A 25772-nucleotide genomic window follows, 5' to 3' on the forward strand; every position below is an offset into this window, starting at 1 on the left:
TGTTGCGCTTATCGTTGTATACCTTGGGTCTGCTCTGAAAATATTAATATTTTTGCATGCAGTTTGATATAGTACCATATAACTGTATGTGGCAGCACATGATAATTTATGGTATCATTTACAATAGTTATTTATTAACCTATGCTTACAGAAAAGCCGTACATTAGACTCTAACTGGTTTATAAAGCCGTTTATATAGCATGTGACAGTGAGGCGATGTTGTGTAAGGTCAGGAGGGGTACTAGATATTCTGGTTTGGCTTTTATCTAGATTCCTGGAAATCCAGGCATTGATCTATAGGGTAGCTACCTTCCAAAAGGTGGTGCTAGAGCATGCTTAATTTTTTTTTTCAGTGGTAATGGTATGCAGTGCAGCGCCCGCAGTTATTCCAGCTGTACAGGAAGACTTGGGCTTGGCGGCATCTTGTTTTTTGTTTTTATTATCACTTTCCAATGAGTGTTACAACATGTAACGTCATTATAGAAGCAAGAGATTGTCGCTGTCAATGTTATCCTTGTGGTCAAATCGGTGGTTTCTTTGCAAAAATGGTTTCACTTCTGAGGAACAAAGACATGATTTTTATCCATTATGCCCCCATTCCACCATGTCCTTGTGTGCCAATTTTTGAGTGTACAAAGCAAGAAAAAGTTGCAATTTTTTGTGCAAATCATGTTTTTATGCAAAAAAATTAGACTTTTTCCATCTTTGTACTGCCCTCGTACACCAACCATCCTTTTATGCCTATTTATGGTGTAAGTGATCCCTGAGGTCTACACCAGCTACCAGCCAGTGTAGGGTTTAGTGCAGGCACTCGGCCCGGTGAAGGGTTTGTCTGATCTAGTCGCACCCTCCTCCACTGCCGGGGGTATGAAGACTGGCATTGAAATTCTGCCCCATTGAGGTTCATTTAGAGTAAGCCTATTGCCGCTTTAGGTGATCATGTTTGTATAAAATTGTCCTCCATATATCTTTAGGAGATTTATTTAATATAAATCTACCATTAACAAAGCCTTCCATATATAGGGAATACTAGGCCTCATTTCTAGCCATGTTGCCCATGGCAACCAATCAGAGACCAGTTTTCATTTTTTAAACTGCTTGTAAAAGATGAAAGCTGTGCTGTGGTTGGTTGCTTTGGACAACTAGGCGTATTTGTAGTAATGAGGCCTACTCTTCCTTATATATGCCTATTTGTGTACTCTAGATAAGAGGTAGAATAAACTTTACATACTCACATACTTAGGTGCTAAAGATTACCACAGTCCCACTAATTCAGTTTGTCAGTGCTGACAGTCCCTTCTGGCTGGGTAAGTGGGGGATAAGCGGTGCCTGAAGTGTCCGGCAACCTGTTATTACACCTTCCTTTATACCTTGTATGGGTACCTGCAACCCAAAGGGATAGCACCGTGAATCTAAGGTGTTCCCTATCCACAGGATAAAGAGATATATATCTGATCAGTGGTGGTCCACCATAAAGAGCCAGGTCCGGAGACCCTCCAATTGAATGGGGCAGCGGCACATGCCCGTGACACTCCATTCATTTTGATGGTCTTGCCATAAGAGAGCTGGGCGCCCCTTCACCAGATAAACAAACGTACAAAAGTCAGGTCATATTCCAGTTAAGGTTGACACAGCACCAGTATCACATTAATGGAACAATCTGTGTCCTTGTCCACACACAACAGAAGATTAGAGACGCTGTATTCATGGGTGACTGGGGGCAGCGGGGTATGGATAAGTTATAGATTTATCAAATGGTTAAAAACACATGATTATTCCGTGAATTTGTTACCGTCCTTATACTATGGAGGTCATAACCAGGTGACAGAGGGAGCAGGGTCTGCAGCAGCACAGAGTATTTTAGCAGGTGCAATGATCCATTCCCCATCATAATAATAGGAAGGACATGTAGACAAATTATCTAGACAGCAGCACAGAGTATTTTAGGTATGTGCATTCATAGAATTCCCCATGTGCCATTTGCTTGTAAGTCAAAAGATCAGGATCATTCCCCGGAAAAATGTGAAGCAGGTCAATGCCAGACTGAGATTAGTGACCTAAATGCTCGGATACCGGCTCAGTGCAGCCTTCAGATCCCCTCATCTAACCTGGTATTGGTAAGCAGCAGCAGACCGATGACATCACCAGATCTCTGACAAAAATGGTGGCTGAACCCAAAGCTCGACCTTTGTTCAGGGGGCCCTCTGTGTAATAACTCTTTCCATATTGTCTGCAGGACACCTGCTGTATATTTCATGTAGTACCTGTATTAGGATTGCACATAGTTCTGAAGATTCTCAGCTATGCCTGGTATTCTTAGGATAATGTCTGTGGTGACACACGTATATGACGGGACTAGTGCATCCAGGTTACCGCTATCAATACATGCCGTCCCTATTCTCTTTTTGATTTACAAGTTGCCTGGAAGGGGAACAGGTTTGTGCGGTTCTCAGGGAGATTAGTGAGGAATGTCGCGGAGATGTAATATACAAGAGATAAGGTCCACCCAGGCTGGATATATAGCAGGTATTACCTGCTCGGACACTTAGTGTCTGATCCAAGTAAAGTGGCTCTGTCCCATAACTAGTGCATTGACCTCCATGGGAACTCTGATGGCTTGGAAGATTGGAAGTAGTTTCTATTGGTAGTCTAAAATCTCTAGCTCTTTCTAGAGTCCTCCAATCTGAACTGTCTTCTATTAGCATAGTCCATGCATTGTAGAACCTGTTAAGATGGAAGAGAGTTTAGTTCTTCCGCCCATAGTAAAGTCATGTGCAGGATTCTGTCATCTGTTTTCTCTATGGGTTCCCCTTTAGGGGTATGTTCACACAAGATACATACTCTGCGAAGCTCTCATTTAATATCCACTGCATATCTGATATGAATCCACCAAATGCCACGGTTTCAGTTGCAGATTTCTTTGTGCTGTTGCTGTGGTTTTGTCACAGCTTTACCATATTTCTTGGAATGGATGAAATCTGAAGCATAGACCTAGGCTTAGACTTATTTCCTCCAGGGGGGATAGATGCTGTACTTAAGGGTTCTGGATTAGTTCTGACCCCAGGACACTCCATCAGAACCAGCACCTGGGTCACTCCACCTTCTCCCTCTTCTCATATTCTTGAGATGCTGGTTCACATTGCATGACGGGGGTTGCGACCAGCACAGACACCAGCTTTTGCACTGAGGTCCAGGAACGTCCTGTTAGACTTTGTTAGCTTAGATACACAGCTATTGTAGCAGAGCTGAGTTTGTCATATGAGAAAACTCCTTGTAATACTACAATGTATTGTATTATTGGACTGCAGGTATACCAGATGTATTATAATGAATACATGACAAACCCGCCTCTGCTACATTTCATGTTTCAGTATGCCATAATCTTTATTTACTTGGTGTCTCATACATTAAATATGTCAGGCATCTCCATGTGTGCGGCTTAGGAGGGTAAGAGCAGGTTAAGTCATTGACTCTCTTGCCACAGGCTCCGCAGCGTTACCTGGAAGTGCCCTGTGGGATTTCTGTTGTGTACCTATTTGTCAGTGACTGAGAAGAATAGGGCTTAATTATAGGAGCTGGTGGGGGTGAAGGCTTGTGCTAAGGCTGCAGGTAGGAGGGGCAGATCTAGGTGTTGCCTTTAGCTCCATAGTGATGGGTTTTTGGATTTCCGGCACAAACAGCCTTTGCAGGATAATCCCTTGCAGAGTATGCTGAGGTTTCTTCGTCACCCTCTTCCGTACGTGACCATCTTGCACTGTGAAGTTGATGGATGTAGCCTGACATCTCCGTCAAGAAAATGAGGAAGAAAAGAGGGGGAAAGCCACCTCGCCTCCCCGCCCGGGCTGCACTTTACATGTGAGTGCAGAATATGGTAGCTATCTGCTTGGTGGTGACAACCCCTGTCATGTGCATTACCTGCGACGGGGTGTTTTACAAGATGTAAGGGAGATGTGAAGGTCAGATTCTTCACGTGACATGTTTGTCGTGTAAATGAACACCTGCGATCTTCTTCTTTTCACAGTAAACTGAGCATTAAATTGCCTGCGTAGTTATCCATCCAGTCTACTGCCTGATACGTAATAGAAAGCTGTGTATTTGACTCTGGATGAGCAGTGCTCTTGGATTTAGGGATGGCCATGCAGGCAATACCTGGGTCATAGGTGGTCTTCTCGCAGGAGTTGATGGTGTTTGTGATGTTCTGAGAAGTCAGAATTCTGAGTTTATGAATCTGTAAAAGCTTCGGTCAACAAAGACCTTCAAGCCATGAAAATGTGATCTTAGTTGCAGAATATGACTAACCATATAGGGGGCGCTGTGCTGTAGAATGGCTATTATGTGGTACCTATTGGATCTGTGAGCTCTGATGGCGGATAGTGGAATATAGAGGTTGTCTGAGCTTGTGTGGGAGGAGGACACCTCCGGACCTATGCTTTTTGACTTTGGTGGTCTTTTGAACCAGATGGGATTGAGATTTGTGAAGATCCTTTGTGATCAAAAGAAATCCAAACTGGTTAGATAAAGTGATTGCAAGGAAAGGGAGGTGTCTGCCCGTGGAGAGGCAAAGTTCATCTGATAAGCATAGGTGTCACAGTGTACCTGTGAAATACACTGATAATATCTCCATGTACCTTGTCCAACCTCTTCGCTTTAGTATGTACTTACGAGTAACTATATACTTTATGCATGCTCATATATATATATATATATATATATATATATATATATATATATATATGTATGTTATTTATGTGCTATCTGATGCTGCGTATTAGGGGGGTTTTATTTGCCATGACTAAGTTTTGCACCCATATTGTGCTGCCTGCTTACTATTGCTGCACCTTTTTAGTGTATGTTGTGCTACTATTACTGGCTGACTGTTGATTCAAATACTGTTGCTGTTGTTGAACAACCGTATTTTCCCCTCTGGCTGTCTGCTACTTCCATTAGTATGTACAATTTCTGGCTGACTGTATTTTTGCTCATGCTGTCAGTATGTACAATCTCTGGCTGACTGTAATCCCGCTCCTACTGTCAGTATGTACAATCCCTGGTTGACTGTATTTCTGCTCATGCTGTCAATATGTACAATCCCTGGCTGATTGTATTCCTCTCCTGCTGTCAGTATGTACAATCTCTGGCTGACTGTATTTCTGTTCCTACTATTAGTATGTACAATCCCTGGCTGACTGTATTCCTGCTCCTGCTGTCAGTATGTACAACCTCTGACTGTGTTTCTTCTCCTACTGTCAGTATATACAATCCCTGGCTGAATGTATTCCTCTCCTGCTGTCAGTATGTACAATCTCTGGCTGACTGTAGTCCTGCTCCTACTCTCAGTATGTACAATCTGACTGTATTCCTCTTCTGCTGTCAGAATGTACAATCCCTGGCTGACCGTATTCCTCTCCTACTCTCAGTCTGTACAATTTCTGGCTGATTGTATTCCTGCTCCTACTGTCAGTATGTACAATCTCTGACTGTATTCCTCTCCTACTGTCAGTATGTACAATACCTGGCTGACTGTATTCCTCTCCTACTCTCAGTATGTACAATACCTGTCTGACTGTATTCCTCTCCTACGCTCAGTATGTACAATGCCTGGCTGACTGTATTCCTCTCCTACTGTCAGTATATACAATACCTGGCTGACTGTACCACGTGAGGTCTCTTACCCTCTGATAGCTTGTGCTGTCTTTATAACCTCATAAGTTCCTGGGCCCCAGTGCAAAACTTACAATGGACCTTTGCCTAGAATAGTGATAATATTTGGCAGAGAGACCTTTGGGTTCCCTCAGGGCTCAGTAGCAACTGCTACCTCTTCACCCCTTATAGCTACACCCCCGGCTGTGTCTTGTGTACTGTATTTCTCCCATTTTAGCTACAATCTGGGGCCTCTCTCTGTCAGACTGTTATTTTCCTGCTTATGCCTGTATGTGCTGCCTGTGTATATTGTTCCCGCCATTGCTACGTGCCCCTTCACTTATGATGCTTATAGTATACAGTCTGGGTTGGGCTATGTTTATATGTGTTAGATTTGCAGTATTTTACTACTAGATCTGAAACCGAGATTTCTGCCATGGTTTGCAGCAGCCCGGTGTAAGGATTAGCCCCATTATTTTTAGTGGGGCTACTCTTTGGCATTTCCAAATCTGCCTGAATAATTTCCATTGCATAGGATTATGGTTGCGGAAATCCAATTTACAAGCATGGGCTGCAGATCATTGTTGGAATTTGGTGCACAATAAGCACCAACATCCTTGTCAAATGTAACACATGTGAACACCCCGTTTATTTATTTATTTTTTGCTTGTTCCATATGCCTCCTCAGGCTGGCTTCACATCTGCGATGGAGTCTTCAAACTGACCAAAAGTGACCGCCGAAAAATGCTGGACAAAATAGTCCGACAAGTCCGACTTTTTTTGTCCGGCGGTTACATCAGATACTTGACGGAGCCCATTAAAGTTAATGGGGTCCACCAGGCACTGTTGTCTGCTATATTAGCTTTACGCTTGTCCGTTGTTTTGGTCCTCCGATGGATCAGAACAATAGATAGACCAACGCCAGTGTGAACCTACAGTCAGCATGATTTCTGACTGTATTTTTTTTGCCTCGCTTGTGCAGTCCTTTGTATGTACCCCATCTGGCTGACTGTTTTACCATCTCTACCAGTATGTACCCTGAAGTTACGTTGAGCATGTACAGTCCTTCATGGACATTGTATTGTGCTTTCACTTAGTAGTCAGTAGCTGTGCACATTGGCTGACTGTATGACTGTGGTTTTCCTTGTACGCCTGTAGTCGCCTGTCTTTGACAGTATGCTACCCACCAAGTTCAGCTTTGTATTCCTATGTGCTAGAATTGCTATTTTTGGGAACGTTAACTCTCGCTCTGCTTGTTTGCACGTTTATTTTACCCTTCGCTTTTTCTATTTGCGGTCACGTTCCTTTGCCCTTGGTTATTACCATTGTCTATCTCTTCAGCGTTGAAGGTGGTGACTCTCTTGGCAGCGAATCTGGAACAATTGTTGACAGTCCAGGGCAGCAGCCACCGTACCGTGGAGAGGTGAAAAGCGATCACTACGACTTGCCATCACCCACCCGTCACCCGTCTCACCCAGGACTCCAGTGGAGTCAAAGGGCCAGACTACAGCCTGCCAGCGTTGCCTTGCGCAAACAGGAGGAAGAAGAGAATAAAAGATCCAAAGCCTTGTCTGACAGCTATGAATTGTCTACCGACCTCCAGGACAAGAAGGTATCTACTGTGTTGAAACCCATATCAATTTTCCTGTCCATGCCTTCCCTTCTGTCTCACATCAAGGCTTGGTCTGTGATTTCCGTCTTTCTCCCTTGTCCTCCTGAGAAGTGGTTTTCAAACGTGTCTTCGTATATAACTGGGTCTAGTAATGTCCGACCAGTCACTGACTCAATTTTCAGGGTATGAGGGCTATTAAAAAGAAAATCTCTGACAAGTTTGAAAGCTTTTCTCATTTCTGAAGTTTCTGCTATTTTCCTGCCCCATATGTTCCTTCTAACCTCCTGTCTCTTATGTTTGTTTGTTTTTTTTACCCCGTATTGTGTCCTCTGGCCCTCTCTTACACACACACTCTACCTGTCTCCTGATGTAGGTGGAAATGCTGGAGAGGAAGTACGGGGGCTATTTCCTCAGCCGGCGAGCAGCTCGCACCATCCAGACCGCATTCAGACAATATCGCATGAATAAGAACTTTGAACGTCTACGCAGCTCTGCTTCTGAGAGCCGCATGTCCCGTCGGATCATCCTATCCAACATGCGCATGCAGTACTCCTTTGAGGAGTACGACAAGACCCACAACGCCCCATACTTCCAGGGCAAACCTGTATCATTGGACGAAGGGGTAGCTGCATGCCGTGGGCAGGGGGAGCGAGGTCTTCAGTATGGGGGTTCCTGCAGCGGGATTGACGGTGATTCTATCAACACCTCGGGGGAGTTTTCCAATGAGATCACAGAGCTGGAGGATTCCTTCTCCAAACAGGTGAGGCGCTATAAGGATGAGTATTCTTCTCAGGAACAGGAGACCAGAATAAAGAGGACATCCTAGTCTTGTATTTTTTGTAATGTTGTATTAAAGAGCCATTCTGTGGCTCTCATGTCATACAGTTAAAGTGGAACCACCATCTACACATGCAAGGGCAGCCATTTTGTTCAGGCAAGTCATGGTCACAAGATAGCAGTGACATCATTGAGGCTTGATCTATCCGGAGCCTCATTAAAGGAGTTCTCCAGCTATAGGAAAGTGTCTTAAAATGGTGTAAAATAACAAAGGAGCAATAACTTTCCACTTCCCTGCTGCTCTGATGCAGATACTCTCTTGGTCCTCCCAATCTCTGTTCTTTCTGCTCCAGTGTCAACACAACACGTCCCCATTGCAACCAATCATTGACTGCATTATAGCATCAATATGTCCTCCTCCAGTGATTAGTCGCAGTGGCCATGCGTATTGTCGACGCATCATCACCGAAATCTGTGGGGACCTTACACCATTTTTAGTTGGAGAGCGCTTTAATATTACCAGCTCCGGTAAACACTCATTGGTATGACTGCCTCCCGTATGTATAAGTGATGGATCAGCTTTAATATGTATATTCCTATTGTGTTCTCTCTCCTAGCTGTGTCATAGTGCACTATATAGCTACCTTTGTCTTCCTCCTGCTATATTTCTGTGAGTCCCCCTACCCAGCTACCCTTTTTTGTGTTATTGCACTTGCAGAAATTAACATGCCAATATATTGTTGCCTCTGAACTTTCCGAGTCCTCCTGACCACACGAGTGGACGACATGACTAGGTCTTGTAGGCTCCTATCCCAAATTCTATGTTGTCCTTTAACCCCTTGTATGTCCTGCCATGGTACAAGGTTTAATGGTGTTATCACCCGGCATCATTTTTCTCATAAAATAAAGAGCAACCCTACTACATAATGCACAGAAAACACAGCCAATGGCCGGGAGCTTCAGTGGTTAATATTAAATACCTAGAATTGCAATGGACAAGGTGATGATGAGGACACTGGCTCACCGCCAAGGAGGAAGAGAACGAGATACACAAGGATGGTAAAGCAGACGTCATTCCAGCTGCTGTGTCCCTAGGTTAAGCTTTGTAAGGATTTATGCATTTGCAGAGTCTGTTGGATCTCTTTTTCAGCCTATTATGAACTAAAGAGGACATAATAAGCAGAGGTGAACACCTTAAAGTGATTGTCCAGGTATACCCACCATCTGACATCAGTCATTAAGAACACCCGGTGGGTCAAGTACTAGTCCCATTAGAATAGGGCCTGTGCAATGAATGTATGGTTGCCTTTCTTGGACACTTGCGTCTTTCCATGGCCAAAGTCAGCATGCCTAGACAACCCCATTATTTGTATGACCGCATTCATGGCCACCCTAAAATAAAGCACCACCAGTAGACCTACCAGCCTGTAAAATACAGAGTAGTCATCAGTATGTTCACTGACCAACAAAAAGGTTTTCTCTTGGCTCAGAGGGTTAAGCTCACTTCAGAAACCACCCTTAGTAGGGACTTACATTTTAAGATCTCCAAAAGTAAAAATGGGTCCACAACAATGCTGATCTATATAAGGCAACATAATATAGCTCTAGGTCTTTACTGTAAGTTGCCAAACTACTAAAATAATAATAATAATTCTGTATCATGTGATCCAGAATACACTGGTCTCATAGCCAGGCTCTGGCTGTATTCATGAGCAAAGCAAGAATACACAGCAGTCTGTCAATTCACCATCCCATGGGGTGAGGTTGGATTTGGTGGGGTTAGACCTCTCTCTTGGAAACAGCCAGGCATTGAGACCTCTGTATTGTATTAGGATTGCTGGCAGCCAGACAGCACAATGTTTTTTTTCTGCCATATTGGTTACTATGGTTACTAACTGTATAGGCCTGTAGCTATAATATTTTACCAATATACAGTGTTGGCCAAAAGTATTGGCACCCCTGCCATTCTGTCAGATAATACTCGTGTTCTTCCAGAAAATGATTGCAATCACAAACTCTTTGGTATTAATATCTTCATTTATTTTCCTTGCAATGAAAAACACAAAAGAGAATGAAAAAAAAGTCAAATCATTGATCATTTTACACAAAACTCCAAAAATGGGCCGGACAAAAGTATTGGCCCCCTCAGCCTAATACTTGGTAGCACAACCTTTAGACACAATAACTGCGCACAACCGCTTCCGGTAACCAGCAATGAGTTTCTTACAAGGCTCTGCTGGAATTTTAGACCATTCTTCTTTGGCAAACTGCTCCAGGTCCCCCCTGAGATGTGAAGGGGGCCTTCTCCAAACTGACACCAAGAGATCTCTCCACAGGTGTTCTATGGGATTCAGGTCTGGACTCATTGCTGCCACTTTACAAGTCTCCAGTGCTTTCTCTCAAACCATTTTCTATTGCTTTTTGAAGTGTGTTTTGGGTCATTGTCCTGCTGGAAGACCCATGACCTCTGAGGGAGACCCAGCTTTCTCACACTGGGCCATACATTATGCTGCAAAATTTGTTGGTAGTCTTCAGACTTCATAATGCTATGCACACGGTCAAGCAGTCCAGTGCCAGAGGCAGCAAAGCAACCCAAAACATCAGGGAACCTCCGCCATGTTTGACTGTAGGGACCGTGTTCTTTTCTTTGAAGGCCTCTTTTTTTTTTGTCCTGTAAACTCTATGTTGATGCCTTTTCCGAAAAAGCTCTACTTTTGTCTCATCTGACCAGAGAACATTCTTCCAAAACGTTTTTGGCTTTCTCAGGTAAGTTTTGGCAAACTCCAGCCTGGCTTTTTTATGTCTCTGGGTAAGAAGTGGAGTCTTCCTGGGTATCCTACCATATAGTCCCTTTTCATTCAGACACCGACGGATAGTATGGGGTGACACTGTTGTACCCTCGGAGAGCAGGGCAGCTTGAACTTGTTTGGATGTTAGTCGAGGTTCTTTATCCACCATCCGCACAATCTTGCGTTGAAATCTCTTGTCAATTTTTCTTTTCCGTCCACATCTAGGGAGGTTAGCCACAGTGCCATGGGCTTTAAACTTCTTGATGACACTGCGCACGGTAGACACAGGAACATTCAGGTCTTTGGAGATGGTCTTGTAGCCTTGAGATTGCTCATGCTTCCTCACAATTTTGCTCCTCAAGTCCAGACAGTTCTTTGGTCTTCTTTCTTTTCTCCATGCTCAATGTGGTACACACAAGGACACAGGACAGAGGTTGAGTCAACTTTAATCCATTTCAACTGGCTGCAAGTGTGATTTAGTTATTGCCACCACCTGTTAGGTGCCTCAGGTAAGTAACAGGTGCTGTTAATTACACAAATTAGAGAAGCACCACATGATTTTTCAAACAGTGCCAATACTTTTGTCCACTCCTTTTTTATGTTTGCTGTGGAATTATATCCAATTTGGCTTTTTGATAATTCTTTTTGTGGTTTTCCATTGAAGACAAATTAAATGAAGATAATAATACCAAAGAATTTGTGCTTGCAATCATTTTCTGGAAGAAAATGAGTATTATCTGACAGAATTGCAGGGGTGCCAATACTTTTGGCCAACACTATATAGGGGATGCTGCTACTAGGGGGTGCATTACTGCATACGGCTTCCTTATTGAGTTCAGTGCAATAGTCCACATGCTGTAAGCATCGGCTGCCAGAATATGACATTATAAATCTGTCTGTGCTGTGGATTTGGAGCTTTGTATCAGAAGAAACAAATCTCCAGTCACTATAAAGATATAGGAAAACAATATCCAGTACAAAATTGTTAACCTAAAATAACATGGTCAAGGATGGACCTTGAGTACTCCATAGTATAGCCTAGAAGACTTATGACTGCCGACCTTCCAAGAAAATGAAGGCCTCTCTATAAAAGGCCAGCAATTGCATAAAGTGAAGTAAGAGAATATCTATAGGACATACTAAACATGATTGTAATAATCCAGTCGAGAACGACACTTCACATAGTTAAGTCTCATATAACACCGCCATAAATAGTCTGCACAGGTCATGCAAGTAGAAGTGTAAGGAGATCTTCTTAATTCTTTGCCAGAATCCTTCTTTCTTACACCGTAAACCAGTCTGTCCCTTAATAATAGTATAATCTTAAAGAGATTGTAGTGTATTTCTTATATCCTAGTAACATAATAGTCTATTCTAGAATTTCCTAATCTTTGCAACGTTACTCTGGTCATCCATTAGTTCCCTGGTATGACTTTCCACTTCTTCTTGTCAGGTAAAGTCTCTGGCCGAGTCAATAGATGACGCTCTAAGCTGCCGATCTATGCACTGCACCGATCCACGAGATGAAAAGGGAAGTTTGGAAAAAGGTGAAAGCAAAGAACAACATGGAGACAGCACGGCCACTTCGTTCAGTGACGTCACGCTTTACATGGATGAGGGAGTGCCAGTATCTCCCCTTTCTCTTGATAGACCTCCAAGCTCCGATCAGGACACTCCACAAGGAACTAGTTCTCGGCAAGAATATTGGGCCACTTCTTCCTCGCGGGAAGACAGCCGGGAGAATGGCAGCAGGCGGAGCACGCCATGCATGGAGTGCCGAGACTTTCGCATGAGAGGGGCTCATCTTCCTTTGCTCACTATTGAGCCCCCTAGTGACAGTTCTGTAGACCTGAGTGACAGGTCAGATCGAGGGTCTCTAAATAGGCAGGTTGTTTATGAACAAGAGAACTGCAGCCCACATGGGACTCTTAAACAAGCACCTCACAAAGGACCCGCTCGCTCCCCTCATCCGCATCGCCATTACCACCCGGACCCTCAGCCTCCCCCATCAGATTCTGGAGGTGGGAATAATGGTACACAGGTGGGAGTTGGAAGCGGCATGGGAGGGGTGCGGCATATTCATCATGGTAAACAGGAACTTGGGGAAAACTCTGATGGGGATAACGAAAGCCTAAATAGTACCACAAACTCCAATGAAACCATCAACTGCAGCTCAGGCTCCTCTTCCCGTGATAGCCTGCGGGAGCCTCCCAACACACTCTGTAAGCAGACGTACCAGAGGGAAACTAGGCACAGCTGGGACTCGCCCGCATTCAACAACGATGTGGTCCAGAGGAGACAGTACCGCATCGGCCTCAACCTCTTCAACAAGTAGGTGCCAATGGACACTTAAAAAGGACCCATCACTTCTTCTGACATGTCCATTTTAGTAAATAACTTTCCCCCTTCAAGTAACAGTTCCGGAGAATTTTTCTTATAAATCTGCATTGTTCCATTCCTCTGTTGCTCCTCCTTAATATTTATGTATAAAATTAGTAACTGGGTGTTACTAATCTTCTTGTCAAAGCGGCGTGTCCTACATAGTCTGCACTGATAGGACACTGTCCCCTGTGTAGGGGCACATCCCAAAGTACTATCACCCAATATTTAGTTTATTCATACATTTACAGGAGGAATAACATAGGAACAGCATCACTCAGTATTAGAAGAAAAATTGCGGCAGAATTATTTTGTGAGGAATATGAGTATTTAGTAACGCAGACCTGTCAGGAGCGGCGACAGATCCTCTGTAACTAGCTTCTTCCTAGATGTACATGGGACATGGATGATGACTGACTGTGTGACCAACAATCACAAGAGGGTTCCCATCCTGGTGCTGCTTCATGTTATTGCATACTTCTTGGGACTTCTCTTTGTCATAGTTTCCATCCATTATTGATCAGCTCATGGTGCCTGTAGAGATTAGGAGCCTTGTGCAAGTTGATGTAGTAATTGAGAATTTGGACAGGTCTCATTTTCCACATTCCTATGATCATCCATAAGGCCAACTTCTTTGATATACTGTGGTATGCTTGTGCCTAATAGACCATTTACATGGGCAGATAATCTCGCCAGAATGTGCACCAGTTGTTGATCTAGCAAGATAGTGAGTGCGGGTTTGCTACTATTCACATTGATCTATCATGACGTTTACCTTGGTCAGTGATTGTCAGTAGATGCGTGTATGAACATTTGGCCCATCACTAGCGCATGCAAGTGGTCCTTTAGTGACAGACCCACTGTGGGTGTACCAAGGGATTTGTATAACCATTTGTCTATTCCATTTATTACTTCAGGGTTCATTTTCATTACCTCTCACAGGAACATGTGGGGCCTACACTTCTTGGAGGTTTTTTGGGACTCAAATATTTATGACCAATTCCTAGGATAGGTCATCAATATGTGTTTGGTGGGAGGGCAGACACTTGGCCTGCTACAGATTATGTGCTTGAAGAGACTGCAGTGTTTGGGTGAGCATTGCGGCCTCTTCTCTCAATACCAAGCTCAGCACTGTATGTTGCATAAGGGACTATGCTTGGTGTTGCAACTCAGCCCCATTCACTTGAATGGGCTGAACTGTTGCTGTACTGTGTGACTGATGAACCTGATTTGCCTTTAACTAGACGTCCGCACCCCTGGCTGTTAGAGTGGAGTCGCCCTAATAGGTCCAGGTTTCTTTTGGAGACCACCACATCTACTAAATGAAGCTGTCGTGTATACCTGTAGTTCATAGCACATGTGTAAGGGATAGATTCTATTCCTGCTCCTGGTATCTGAAGTGATCGCCATGGATTATGATTGTGTTGCCATCTGCTGGTGGTACAAAATATCATAAGCTACTCTTCTAACACAACAGACCTTTGTTAGAATTGGTTTGTCAATGATATTTGGGTCTCTAAACACGGTGTCCCATATAGTGTCTTTGGGGGATCGGTGAAAGTTTAACTAAGAGGCGTTTACTGCGACCACCGTACGGTTTACTGTTGTGGTATCTCCTGGTTCAGAGACTAAGCCCTCAGTACCCCCGTCATCTTTATGTCCTCCCAGGATTTACTCCTTAAAATAACTATTCGTGGACAAATCTCACCATTGTGACTCTGTTTGCTATTTTTACATTGAGTTGTTTTTTTTTGCTTACTCATTGTAGGTTTGTTGCGATATAGAAACTGTCAACAAGGTTGTTAGTGGCTGTTGACAGATCTTGTCATGGCTTTAGTTTGATTCTAAGGTGCCCTTACACCTTTGGTAGCTATTTCTCATGACTATCCAGTGCACATGCACTTGGCTTATAGCGAGGGGAGTAAACTGCTGCAGACCCCTGAGGTGGAATTGGGAAGGGGGGTGCTGACCTCCATCATGGCTGATCCTTCTTTCTGCCAACATTACCTGTTGATGTGTTGTAAGCTCTGAAGCCAGTTTAAAGAAAATGTTGATAATGGTTTCCTGCCTGTGCGCCATTGTTTTAATTTCTGGCAGCCCAATGAATAAAGGCATATTGAAGAGGGCCGGTCACCACATCACATCAGTGACGCTAGCGGTGTACGTTCACAGTCACTGCCTTACTGATGCCAATGGTGGTTTTCCTTATACTTGTATGATCCTCCGATAGTAGCCAAGTCTGATTGGTGCCATGTCACCCAAGCCATTGGCTATAGGCATCAATAGCTGAACAACTAAATAATAAAAGATTATCTAATTATGGGTGCACAATACAGTATATAGTGGGATAGTTGGGTATATTGTGGGATAGGTGGGTATACAATAGTAAATTGTGGGATGGGTGGGTATACAGTGGTAAATTGTGGGATGGGTGGGTATACAGTGGTATATTGTGGGATAGGTAGGTATACAGTACAGATTTTATGGATAAACAATGCAGAGTTGTCAAATTAGTGGGTATACATAATACATAATGGGACAACAGAACCACTTTCTATTAGTTTTCTGTTAGGTAACAGCTGCAGTTCAGATGTAAGGATTATGTGCAGTGCGTACGTGTGCCAAGTATCTGACTACAGGGCTGCTACATCCGTCCTCCACCAGCGTGTGTGTTGTGCTGTCATCTCAGTCATCTGGCTCTTTTATAGGGTAGACACATATTTTTGGTATTTTTCTATTAGCTGTAAAATTTACCCACTGACTTTTATAAGTCATAGAGATGATATGTAGGTTACTGACAACTTGCTCATCCTTCCTGTAATAGTTTTATGACCATGTGTCAGATGTATAAGGTGATCTTATGTCTTAAGCGCAGGTACTTGAATCTTGACTCCACTGGTCAGGGACGTAGCTATAGGGGTTTCAGAGGTGGCAGGAGGAACCTGATAAGGTATCATTTTGTTAGAGCTCTGTTCACACCTAGATAGAGAAATATTGATGGGCATAGAATCCATCATATAGAGGAAACCAATAGCGCCAAATGATCGACTGGTCTATTAGCAATAATAGTTCTGCGGCACTTGGAGAGGAATAGGTTGGAGACCTCCCGAATTGTTGAGATTTTGCCATTTTTAGTCTTCCCTATACTGTCCTTGGTACTTGTGGTGTTCTGATGTGAGCGGGTGCCAGGTGCTGGATTTGCATGTGGCAGAAGGAAATGCATGAACAACCTGATGTCTTGACGGAAATAAGGCGGCTTCACATGACAGGACATTTGTGCAGAATTCATTAACATAATGGATTCCCTCAACAAAAATGTACAAGGAGCGAGTCAGTAATGCAGGGAGATCCTGAGTGTCATTGTCTCGATACAGTATGTTCACATGTCTGATTTAATCAGACACATTTTACAAGGGGATCTGACAGTAAATAGTAAACAGCCATATTATCTTTCAGTGGGTAACCCTCAGCTTTTTGTCCTATATACATAAGATAGTCTTCCAGTCCTGCCAAGATCCACAGTGTCAGACTGACGTTCCTTGGGTCCACCAGATAAAATGATTTATGGGACCCAACCTTCCCATATGTGGGTGTCTTGTGCTGGACCATTATTGTGCTAAGGCCTGGGCCTACCACGGGATCCTCTGATACTCTGCTGGGCCAGTCCAACACTAGGACCTTTACTTACCCAAAAGAAACTAAACAAGCAGCGAATCGGGCTGCACTAATGTACAGATACAGGGCCGCTTTATTCATAGGTGCACAGATACAGGTGTTATAATAACCATACCACATAGGCCACAGATAGAGGTCAAATAATATAGTGGGGCACGGGGCCGCTATTAGCTCCATGCTCCATTATTCAGCCTTTGGCTGATAATGTCTGTGGCAGGGAAGTGCAATGAGTTTTCTTTTTTTTGTTGTTGTTTTTTTAATGTAACTTTGGTGGCTGATGGGGGCAGGGGAATTTTAAATATGGGGAGTATTGGGGGGCCCATTTTCAAAAGTTTGCACAATCCCCCCCCCAATACATTAAAATGGCTCTCGTATATAACATTAAATAAAACTTATAGTCCATGTAATGCTTAGTATAGGCATGGAGGGGCCAGTACATGACATGGAATGGGTCAAGCAACGTAGCAGATAGATAGCCATGTACTATACTCTGCAATAATTATACCAGAGTGCTCCTTTACTTTATTGCACAATTTTTCTTGGCTTAATGTACCGTCATATTGTGACTCTTTTACCTGTCACGTTTTAATTGTGAGAATTACTGTCCCAGATCTAGACCTGCAGGGATACTGGGTCAATGGGACAATACAGTATATGTATAAGACCACTTTTATAGGGATGGTAGACCTACAATAGTCATATAAATGTGTGTGTATTAATTGTTATGGGCTATACAGAGACTATATGAGGCTGATTCATGGGACGTGGATATATAACTGGTCATAGATCATAAACCTGTCATATAAATGTGGCTTTATTAATTATCCAGGATGACAATTAGTCATTTTCGCTGTCACAATTATTTCTCGTGTTTTTGTTGTAAATGATTCTCCACCCTAAACGTTATAATCCGCCCACGTAGCGAAGTTAGCCGAGATAGAAACCTGGGGCCAAATTATGTATTTGCTTGCGATGTAATACTGTAGAACCCTGTATAAAATACCTTGTGCGGTACTAGTAAGTATATTGTTGTATCTAGCTGATCTACAAGTAATGTCAGAGGCATAACGGGAAGCTTCTGGGCACTAATGCCAAATCTCTACCATGCTCCTCGCTATAATGTATTGTTTATTGTACTGGTCTCCTCCTATTGGGAAGGGATGTCTTATCAGCCCCCTAAGGGTCCTGAGTCGGGTGCTGTGATGGACTTGCACCTCTGTTCTGTACATATACTGTCTATTGATTTCATTAAGAGCTGTGTAATACTTGATTTCCCCAGTGGTGGTGCTGTGTTGTTGCCAGGTTCACTGCTAGGTTTTTCATGGTTAGTCACACGGATCCCATCATCGGGGGCGTCTCCTTTTAAAGCTGTTTTTCTTGGGTCTCGATATTGATGGCCTATCAATAGACCCCAGTATCAGGTAAGGGTCTGACACCACTCCGACCCATCATTTACATCACTTGAAGCTGCAATACCATGCACCGCTGCCACTAGGCTGTATCTGTGCATGTAAGCAATAGAGTGCTTGACCAAACCCTGAGACCCCTCCAAACAGTTGATTGTGGGGGTGTCAAGAGTCGGATCCCTACTTTTTCTACTCATAAAGCATGGATTGAAAAGTGACTCCTAGATTCCCAACTCTTGGGCTCTTAGGCTTCGTTCGCATAGTTGGAGTCCATCAGAAATCCCAGACCAAAAAGTTCTGCCGTTTGTCTCACAGTGTTTGTTAGAAAATAAGACATTCAGTGGACCCCATTTACATTCCGTGGGTCCCTGTGGATCCATTGTTGTCCATTAAGTGGACAGTTTAATTTTTTCTGGTCCTGTGTCTTTCCTGTGACCAATGCAGATGTAAATGCGTCCTGACCCCAGTGCAAACTCTAACACCGAGCCCCTGCCATGCGACACTTATGATGCTGTGGTGTTCTCATGTGGTAGAGGGGCCTTTGGGCCCCCAGGTGTCAGTGTCACTGCTACCTCAGCACCTGGTATAACCCGACACCCCTGAGTCCAATAGATAATTTCACTTGATATCCAGTACAACAAAAAAAAATAATTTCTCAAGGTCCTGATTTATCCAGCCCTGATCGAAGAGAATGTTTTTCCATGTATTTTATTAATGTTTAATTGTTTTTTTTATAATAAATCTTGTTTTACCTTTTTTTTTTTCTCAATAGAAAGCCAGAAAAAGGGATCCAGTACTTGATTGAGAGGGGCTTCCTGTCTGATACCCCTGTGGGGGTCGCACATTTCATCCTCGAGAGGAAAGGCCTGAGTCGACAGATGATCGGAGAGTTCCTTGGAAACCGCCAGAAGCAGTTCAATCGGGATGTTTTAGAGTAAGGCACCATATCATCTGGACATGCGTACACGGGGGGGTTGTAGACGAAGCCGGACATGCCGTCTGTGTGGGAACACCAAGTGCCGCTATGCAATGGCTTGCCATCCTGTGTGCATGTGGGGACAGTTATTGCCAGGGAGAAGGGTCTTTCCACTTTGCTAGAGCAGGAAGTTCTGAGCGGAGCTTCTTGGCTGTGAGCGGAGGGGTGTCCTGGAATGAGAATGCTTGACATCTTGTGTGAGCGGATAAGGATGTGCTGGAGGGCTGCCATTTTGTGAGAGAGCAGTTTGCGTCTTACTAATGAGGGCGGCCATCTTATCTGTGAAGGATCATAATGCTGTCCAAGGAAAGGATTATAAAACACATCGTGATGGGGGGTACAATAAGTAACCATGGGACCCCTTTAAGTGAGCCAACAAACATGCATGTATTGAGGTAACCTGTACACAGGTAACTTACTCGTCTTAAAATGTATAGGGGGCGTTTTCAGGGAGTTCTCATGCAGTGGTTTTCATTCCCTGAATAACATAATAGCAACTCAGCTGGGTAAAAAGCAAATCTATTTCTGACCGCTTTACCCTGCAGAGCTGCTGTTTGCTAAATGCAGCCCGCTTGGTAACCTTAGTCATTTATAGCTGCCAGTAAGTAAAGGCTTGGGTTAGCAGCTCTGGCAGAGGTCCTATTTATAGCTGCAAATAGCTGGTGCTTGCGATTATCTGCGTACAGCGCCGCACTATACGTTGGTGGTATGGAAGCAAAGGAATATTAATATAATGTGAAATGGCAACTATAGATGGAGCAGAGCTGATTGTTATTTAACAGCATGGAGCTTCATTGTTTGTGAATTATTAGAACGGCTTTGAGACAGTCAAATAAGCCTTACAGATCTAGCAGTACTGAGCTTGGCATTTGATGATTTGTCAATGTTAGGCTCCATTCACATCACATGTTTTTATTTCTGTTTAACAAATGCAAAAAACGGCCAACCATTTACATAGAGCGCTCATGATCACCACAACCTCTTTAAACGGCTCATTTGTGGTGGTCTTGTGTATCTGACCCCTCCCTATCACCTATATAAATGCCCTATCCTAAGCATAGGTCATCGTTATATAAGTCCCAGGAAAATCCCTCTGACTGCACTCCTTATGCAGTACTGCATGTAAACCCGCTAAGTATATAACTGAACTCTGCTACATTGGTGTGAACAACCCCATAGCATGAAATGAGACCAAAAAATATAATGTAAGTAATATGTGAGTGGTCTCTAATGGATCTCTTGTATTTCTAGCTGTGTGGTGGATGAAATGGATTTCTCCAACATGGATCTGGATGACGCGTTAAGGAAGTTTCAGGCGCACATACGTGTTCAAGGGGAGGCTCAAAAGGTGGAAAGGCTCATTGAAGCGTTCAGGTGACTATCACGCTGTGATCGCCTTTATATTCTGTAGTTATAAAACGACTTCCACATTTACATATTTCTCTCTCTTAATGGTTTCCAGCCAGCGTTACTGTGTATGTAATCCCGCATTGGTTCGCCAATTTCGGAACCCGGACACCATATTTATACTGGCGTTTGCCATCATCCTCCTAAACACAGACATGTACAGTCCGAGCGTGAAAGCTGAGCGTAAGATGAAATTGGATGACTTTATCAAGAATCTGCGTGGTAAGTAACGAACCATGGCGGGTGAGAGCAGCCATTACACAGCGGGGTTTCACGTAACAACCGATCACGTTTACTGTAAAGGTGTATCCCATCTTAACACGTTATACCCTATCCATAGGGTAGTGAATATTTTGCTGGGAGTCCGAGCTGTCAGATTTGGACATATCTGCAAACGGGGAATTCTGTCCCCCCATTGTAAATGGGCTTGCACAGGCACTGTACATTCATTTCAATGGGATGTCAGACATGGCCAAAGTACAGCACTTGGCTTTTTTTGGGTGCTGTATAGGACGACTCCAGTATTATAAGTGACGCGTTAGGTCGGAGCACTGTTGCAACTTCTGCATTGGACTCCGGGAGCTTTAGGTTACACTTATGAATTACTGGTGTTCCTACCTCTCCTTATCTTACCTGGAAACTTTCACTCATGCGCTCAGTGTAGAAACATGTTACATATTCTAGCACTTCCTCATATTTTAATTACATTAATGTAAAACCTGTTGACCAAAGTTGAACAGAAATTCTGAAAATGCAAACATTCAGCGTCCATGATGTTGACCACTTCTAAACAGCATTCTTCTCAGTCCTACTCCTCGCACGTCATTCTGACTATCACTAAACGTAAACACGATGAGTGCACCTATGATGAATTTAGGTCACTCTGAGGAATGTCACATTCTATTTTAAAGTGACCTCAAGGGCCATTGACTGAAGTATTTTGGTGTATGACTGTTCTGAAAGAGGACATGTCCGCTCCTGACTAATCTGTTTTAGTAAATACATGTATTACCCCATTCAATAACATGTCTTTAGTGAGATGGAAATGAATGTTATCTGTCTACCCCAGATGTAGATGTACTGCACCTCTTGTGCCAGTGATGCACCACTTTCTTTTTTCTGTGCCTCAGTTGCCACTTTTTACAAGCTGGTCAGGGGATCAAGTCATGGCAAGGATGTCTTGGTCCATATAATTTACTGTGACTCACTCAGAAAAGTGGTCACATCTGACAACTATGCCAATCCATGCCTGGTTTAGATTTCCATTCTGGTTTACTGGACATCCCACGGTGCAACAGAATTATTAATAGGCCGAAGCCTCCTAGAAATTCTGGAGCATCACATACTATCAGGTATACATTACATTTGAGCACAAAGTGACAGTCTTAATAAATTTGTTATAGTGTATAGTATAACTTTGAGCAATGAGCAGTTTCCCTGTTGCAAATACAGTATGACTATATTGCCATCCCCTTGGCATTAGGGTGTGCTCCAGCATTGCCTGAGGAAGCCTACAGGGCCAGACAAGTCTCTTATTCCACACCATATGTCTTTGTTCTAGGGGTGGATAATGGAGAGGACATTCCTCGGGACTTACTAGTGGGAATATATCAGAGGATCCAAGGTCGAGAGCTGAGAACAAATGATGATCATGTATCTCAGGTGCAGGCCGTGGAGAGGATGATTGTTGGAAAGAAGCCGGTAAGGAACCCAAAGTCCTCTGCGCCTATTTACCTAATTGTACGGTTTCCCTGAATATTATAGCTTTCCTACTTTAACCCCTGCAGGTACTTTCTCTTCCACATCGGCGTCTTGTTTGCTGCTGTCAACTCTATGAGGTCCCAGATCCAAACCGTCCACAGAGGATGGGTCTGCACCAGAGGGAGGTCTTCCTCTTCAATGATCTTCTGGTGGTATGTACCAAGCTTGTCTGGTCATTGAGGGTGTGGGCATATAATGGCATCATAGGCCAATAAATTTTCTACTTCGTACTCTCTCTAGGTAACAAAGATCTTCCAGAAGAAGAAAATTTTAGTTACCTACAGCTTCCGGCAGTCCTTTCCACTGGTGGATATGCAGATGCAGCTCTTCCAGAATTCCTGTGAGTGATCATAGATCTTGGTATACACAAGTTATCAGATTCTCTCCCTATATAAGTGCGGATTAGTCTAACAGTAGGAAGTCAAAAGCCTGGCTTATTATCCTGCTAACGTGTCAGCAGAAAACGAGATGCTGTCCATTGGTACATTAGATATCAGCCCCTTGCACACTTTATTTCAGATGGGCATTATGGCTACTATATAATGTAGTAACTTTCCATGTATCCCTCTAAACAGATTACCAGAATGGCATCAAATTACTCTCTGCTGTCCCTGGTGGTGAGAGGAAAGTACTGATCATCTTCAATGCGCCAAGCCTTCAGGACCGGTTGAGGTTCACTAGCGACCTACGGGAGTCAATAGCAGAAGTCCAAGAGATGGAAAAATATAGAGTGGAATGTAAGTGTCTCTCTATAACCGGACTATTATAGTGCTCCAGCAAAACCTATTTCACATTACAATACTCATTTTGTTTTATCTTTTAACCCTTTTATTTCCATCAGCTGAGCTAGAGAAACAGAAGGGGGTGATGCGCCCCAACACCTCCCCTGGGCCTGGGATGAAGGAGGCAGTGAATGGGACCCTGGGCCGGCCAAGTCTGGATGACACATACGCACTAGGTGAAGGACTGAAGAGAAGTGCTCTTAGCAGCTCCCTAAGAGATCTCTCTGATGTTGGTAAGTATCAACGGTCATCATCCATGCCATTACTCATATACATGCCCATCAATGAACAGACAGGTGGGTGTACCATCTGCAGGTATATGAGGTGACAAATAGTGCAAAGTGAGAGTAACGCAGATTCTCTCTGACTCGTCCTTTCCTGAGCAATGTGTAATGGTCAGACTAGTTCATGAACTCGAGATAGCCCCGTGAGGTTAAAGTGCCCAATAACCACACATGCATCACCACAAATTGCTGTGGGGTAGGTTAAGAATGGTGATCCGCATCTCGCCACAACCTGTACGGGCACCCTAGGGTCCTTTTAATTACATCCATCATGTTGTACATTAAATATACATATCCTCTGGTCGTCACTTGCCTTATTACCATGAGTACAAAGATGACATTATTCCATTTGCTGTCAGCATATTTGATACAATCTGTTGGTTAAGCGGGCGATCTGCCAACATTATAATGAGCCAGACCCTAGCCTCTCGAATTGCCAAAGTTAACAGGCACAGAGCCAGGTGATGAATATTCCCAGGAAGAAACTTAAATCGCACATTGACCCTTGTGGTTTAATCTGCTTATATTTCACTGGGTTCTGATCAGGGACAACATCTATATGAAGGGTATATGTTCTCTCTGTGGCTGTTTCCTACCATACTTCACAAGGTATACTGATGGGGTTAATTGACTTCCCTGTGGAGTCCTATAGACCCTATGCAAGAGATAAATATGAGACAGTCTCTGTGCTTCACTAGGGGACAGTGTTGGGGTTAGGGCTAACACATCTCGCCAGGTTTCCTCATCCGTTAATTGACTTCCCAGTAAATTGGCCACAGTTTGTTTGAGACTGACTGTGAGCCCATCTGGGGATGGGGAATATTTAGGCTGGGGTCACACATTGCAGACTCGGTGCTGCTGAACTTTTCCAAATGACTGCCCTAAAAGCGGTGTCACTGTTTATCACCAACCAGGTAAACTTTGGCGTAGCTGCGTAGCCCGCGGTCATTGTCAATGAAACTGCCTCTCCCTTGTTTATATAGAGCAGCGGTCATACAGACATGCTGACGCTCTGTTTTTCTTTATGGGACAGCTGGAAATTGTAGTGAACTTCTTAACAGCAATCCCATAGAGCTGAAATAAGCAGCAGTATACCTGTGTGACTGCTGATCATTGAGACAGGGATACAAGGGCCCCCCATTTTTATGATCGGGAGCTTCCTAGCGGTCAGCTCTCTGGTCCTTTATACCCTATAAGCTTCATTTACACAAGTAAGGTATAATAACAGCTATAGTCCTCAGGTGCGTCACTATAAAAAGGTGCAGTGGTAGCAGACACTCCTGGTCCCAGGTGCCCCTATAGCATGCGAGCACCCATCTGTAATACATTACATAGAATAAGTCACTGCCAAGTAAGTAATGCAGTACAGACCCAGGAAAACCACATCTTGTATGATTAGATTTTTCCTGCTAGTCCTTGTAGCTGTGGGATAAAAAAAAAAAAATTTGCAAGCTATGCAGAACTAAAGCTCGCATTTCATTTCCAGCCCTGGCGACATTAATCTTTCCTTGAAAGAGCCTTATAGTAGTCGGGGTTGCACATGGCTGACAGTGCTGATACTGTGATTCTGTATGTGATAAATAATCCACTCGCTCCCTATTGTAATGCTGGAATTCCCTGCTGGTGGACTGCACATTGATTTCTATGTGGAATGGTGACTTGCTGCCACCTTGTGGTGAAATGATTGTATGACCGCTTCTGTCCTAGGCACAGAAGGTGCAGGTTGTGTGGGCAGGCCTGTAACTTGCTGCAAGGGAACTCACAGTACCCAACAGATTGCAACCTCTCAGGATGTAAAGCAGTCGTGTATATCCAGGCGGCACACACAATGCCCTTTTATTCTCTGCATATTCTATTTGCTCATGGTTTTCTACATTTGTCTATTTCCACCTGTGTTCACTCCTATACGCATGCCTCTGCCCTCTTATTTCTATGGTATACAGTTGGTCCCTTGTTTTTCCTTTGGTCCTTCCTTCTCTCTTACCCATTTATCCATTATGTTCCCACGTATCTTCTTCCTCCTGCTCCTTAATGCTTGCTTATTACTAACTTGATGCTTAGGTAAGAGAGGGAGGCGTAACAGCGCGGGATCTCTGGACAGCACCATTGAAGTAAGTCCTGAGATTTAGGTGCATGTGATATTACTGTGTGTATCCATGTAACCCCTTGCTAGCTGCTTCCGAGTGTTGTGGGGATAATGTGGTAGCGGTCTGTCCTTTCCTATTTTCATGTTGTATTTAGTAGTTCCTTTATGTATATTGGGGGAGGGGGGTGCATGCAGGTG

General features: G+C 43.7%; 1 protein-coding gene across 5 annotated transcripts in view; it reads left to right on the top strand.

The window, feature by feature from the left end:
* The window catches only part of LOC142184646 (IQ motif and SEC7 domain-containing protein 2-like), a 147421-nt gene that overhangs the window by 114814 nt on the left and 6835 nt on the right, over nucleotides 1–25772 (top strand). For 3 of the 5 annotated variants that reach the window (XM_075259665.1, XM_075259666.1, XM_075259667.1), the window contains 12 exons: nucleotides 6982–7252; nucleotides 7626–8012; nucleotides 12272–13149; nucleotides 19051–19212; nucleotides 20506–20628; nucleotides 20717–20883; nucleotides 22223–22362; nucleotides 22449–22574; nucleotides 22663–22762; nucleotides 22998–23159; nucleotides 23264–23437; nucleotides 25550–25599. In XM_075259665.1, coding sequence (XP_075115766.1) covers nucleotides 6982–7252; nucleotides 7626–8012; nucleotides 12272–13149; nucleotides 19051–19212; nucleotides 20506–20628; nucleotides 20717–20883; nucleotides 22223–22362; nucleotides 22449–22574; nucleotides 22663–22762; nucleotides 22998–23159; nucleotides 23264–23437; nucleotides 25550–25599 — 2740 coding nt within the window. Of the gene's footprint in view, nucleotides 1–3672; nucleotides 3856–6981; nucleotides 7253–7625; nucleotides 8013–12271; nucleotides 13150–19050; nucleotides 19213–20505; nucleotides 20629–20716; nucleotides 20884–22222; nucleotides 22363–22448; nucleotides 22575–22662; nucleotides 22763–22997; nucleotides 23160–23263; nucleotides 23438–25549; nucleotides 25600–25772 lie in introns of those variants that run through there. The other 2 variants (XM_075259668.1, XM_075259669.1) reach the window with 2 other exon arrangements.

The sequence above is a fragment of the Leptodactylus fuscus genome, chromosome 11 (genome assembly GCF_031893055.1).
Source record: "Leptodactylus fuscus isolate aLepFus1 chromosome 11, aLepFus1.hap2, whole genome shotgun sequence".
NCBI lineage: Eukaryota > Metazoa > Chordata > Amphibia > Anura > Leptodactylidae > Leptodactylus > Leptodactylus fuscus.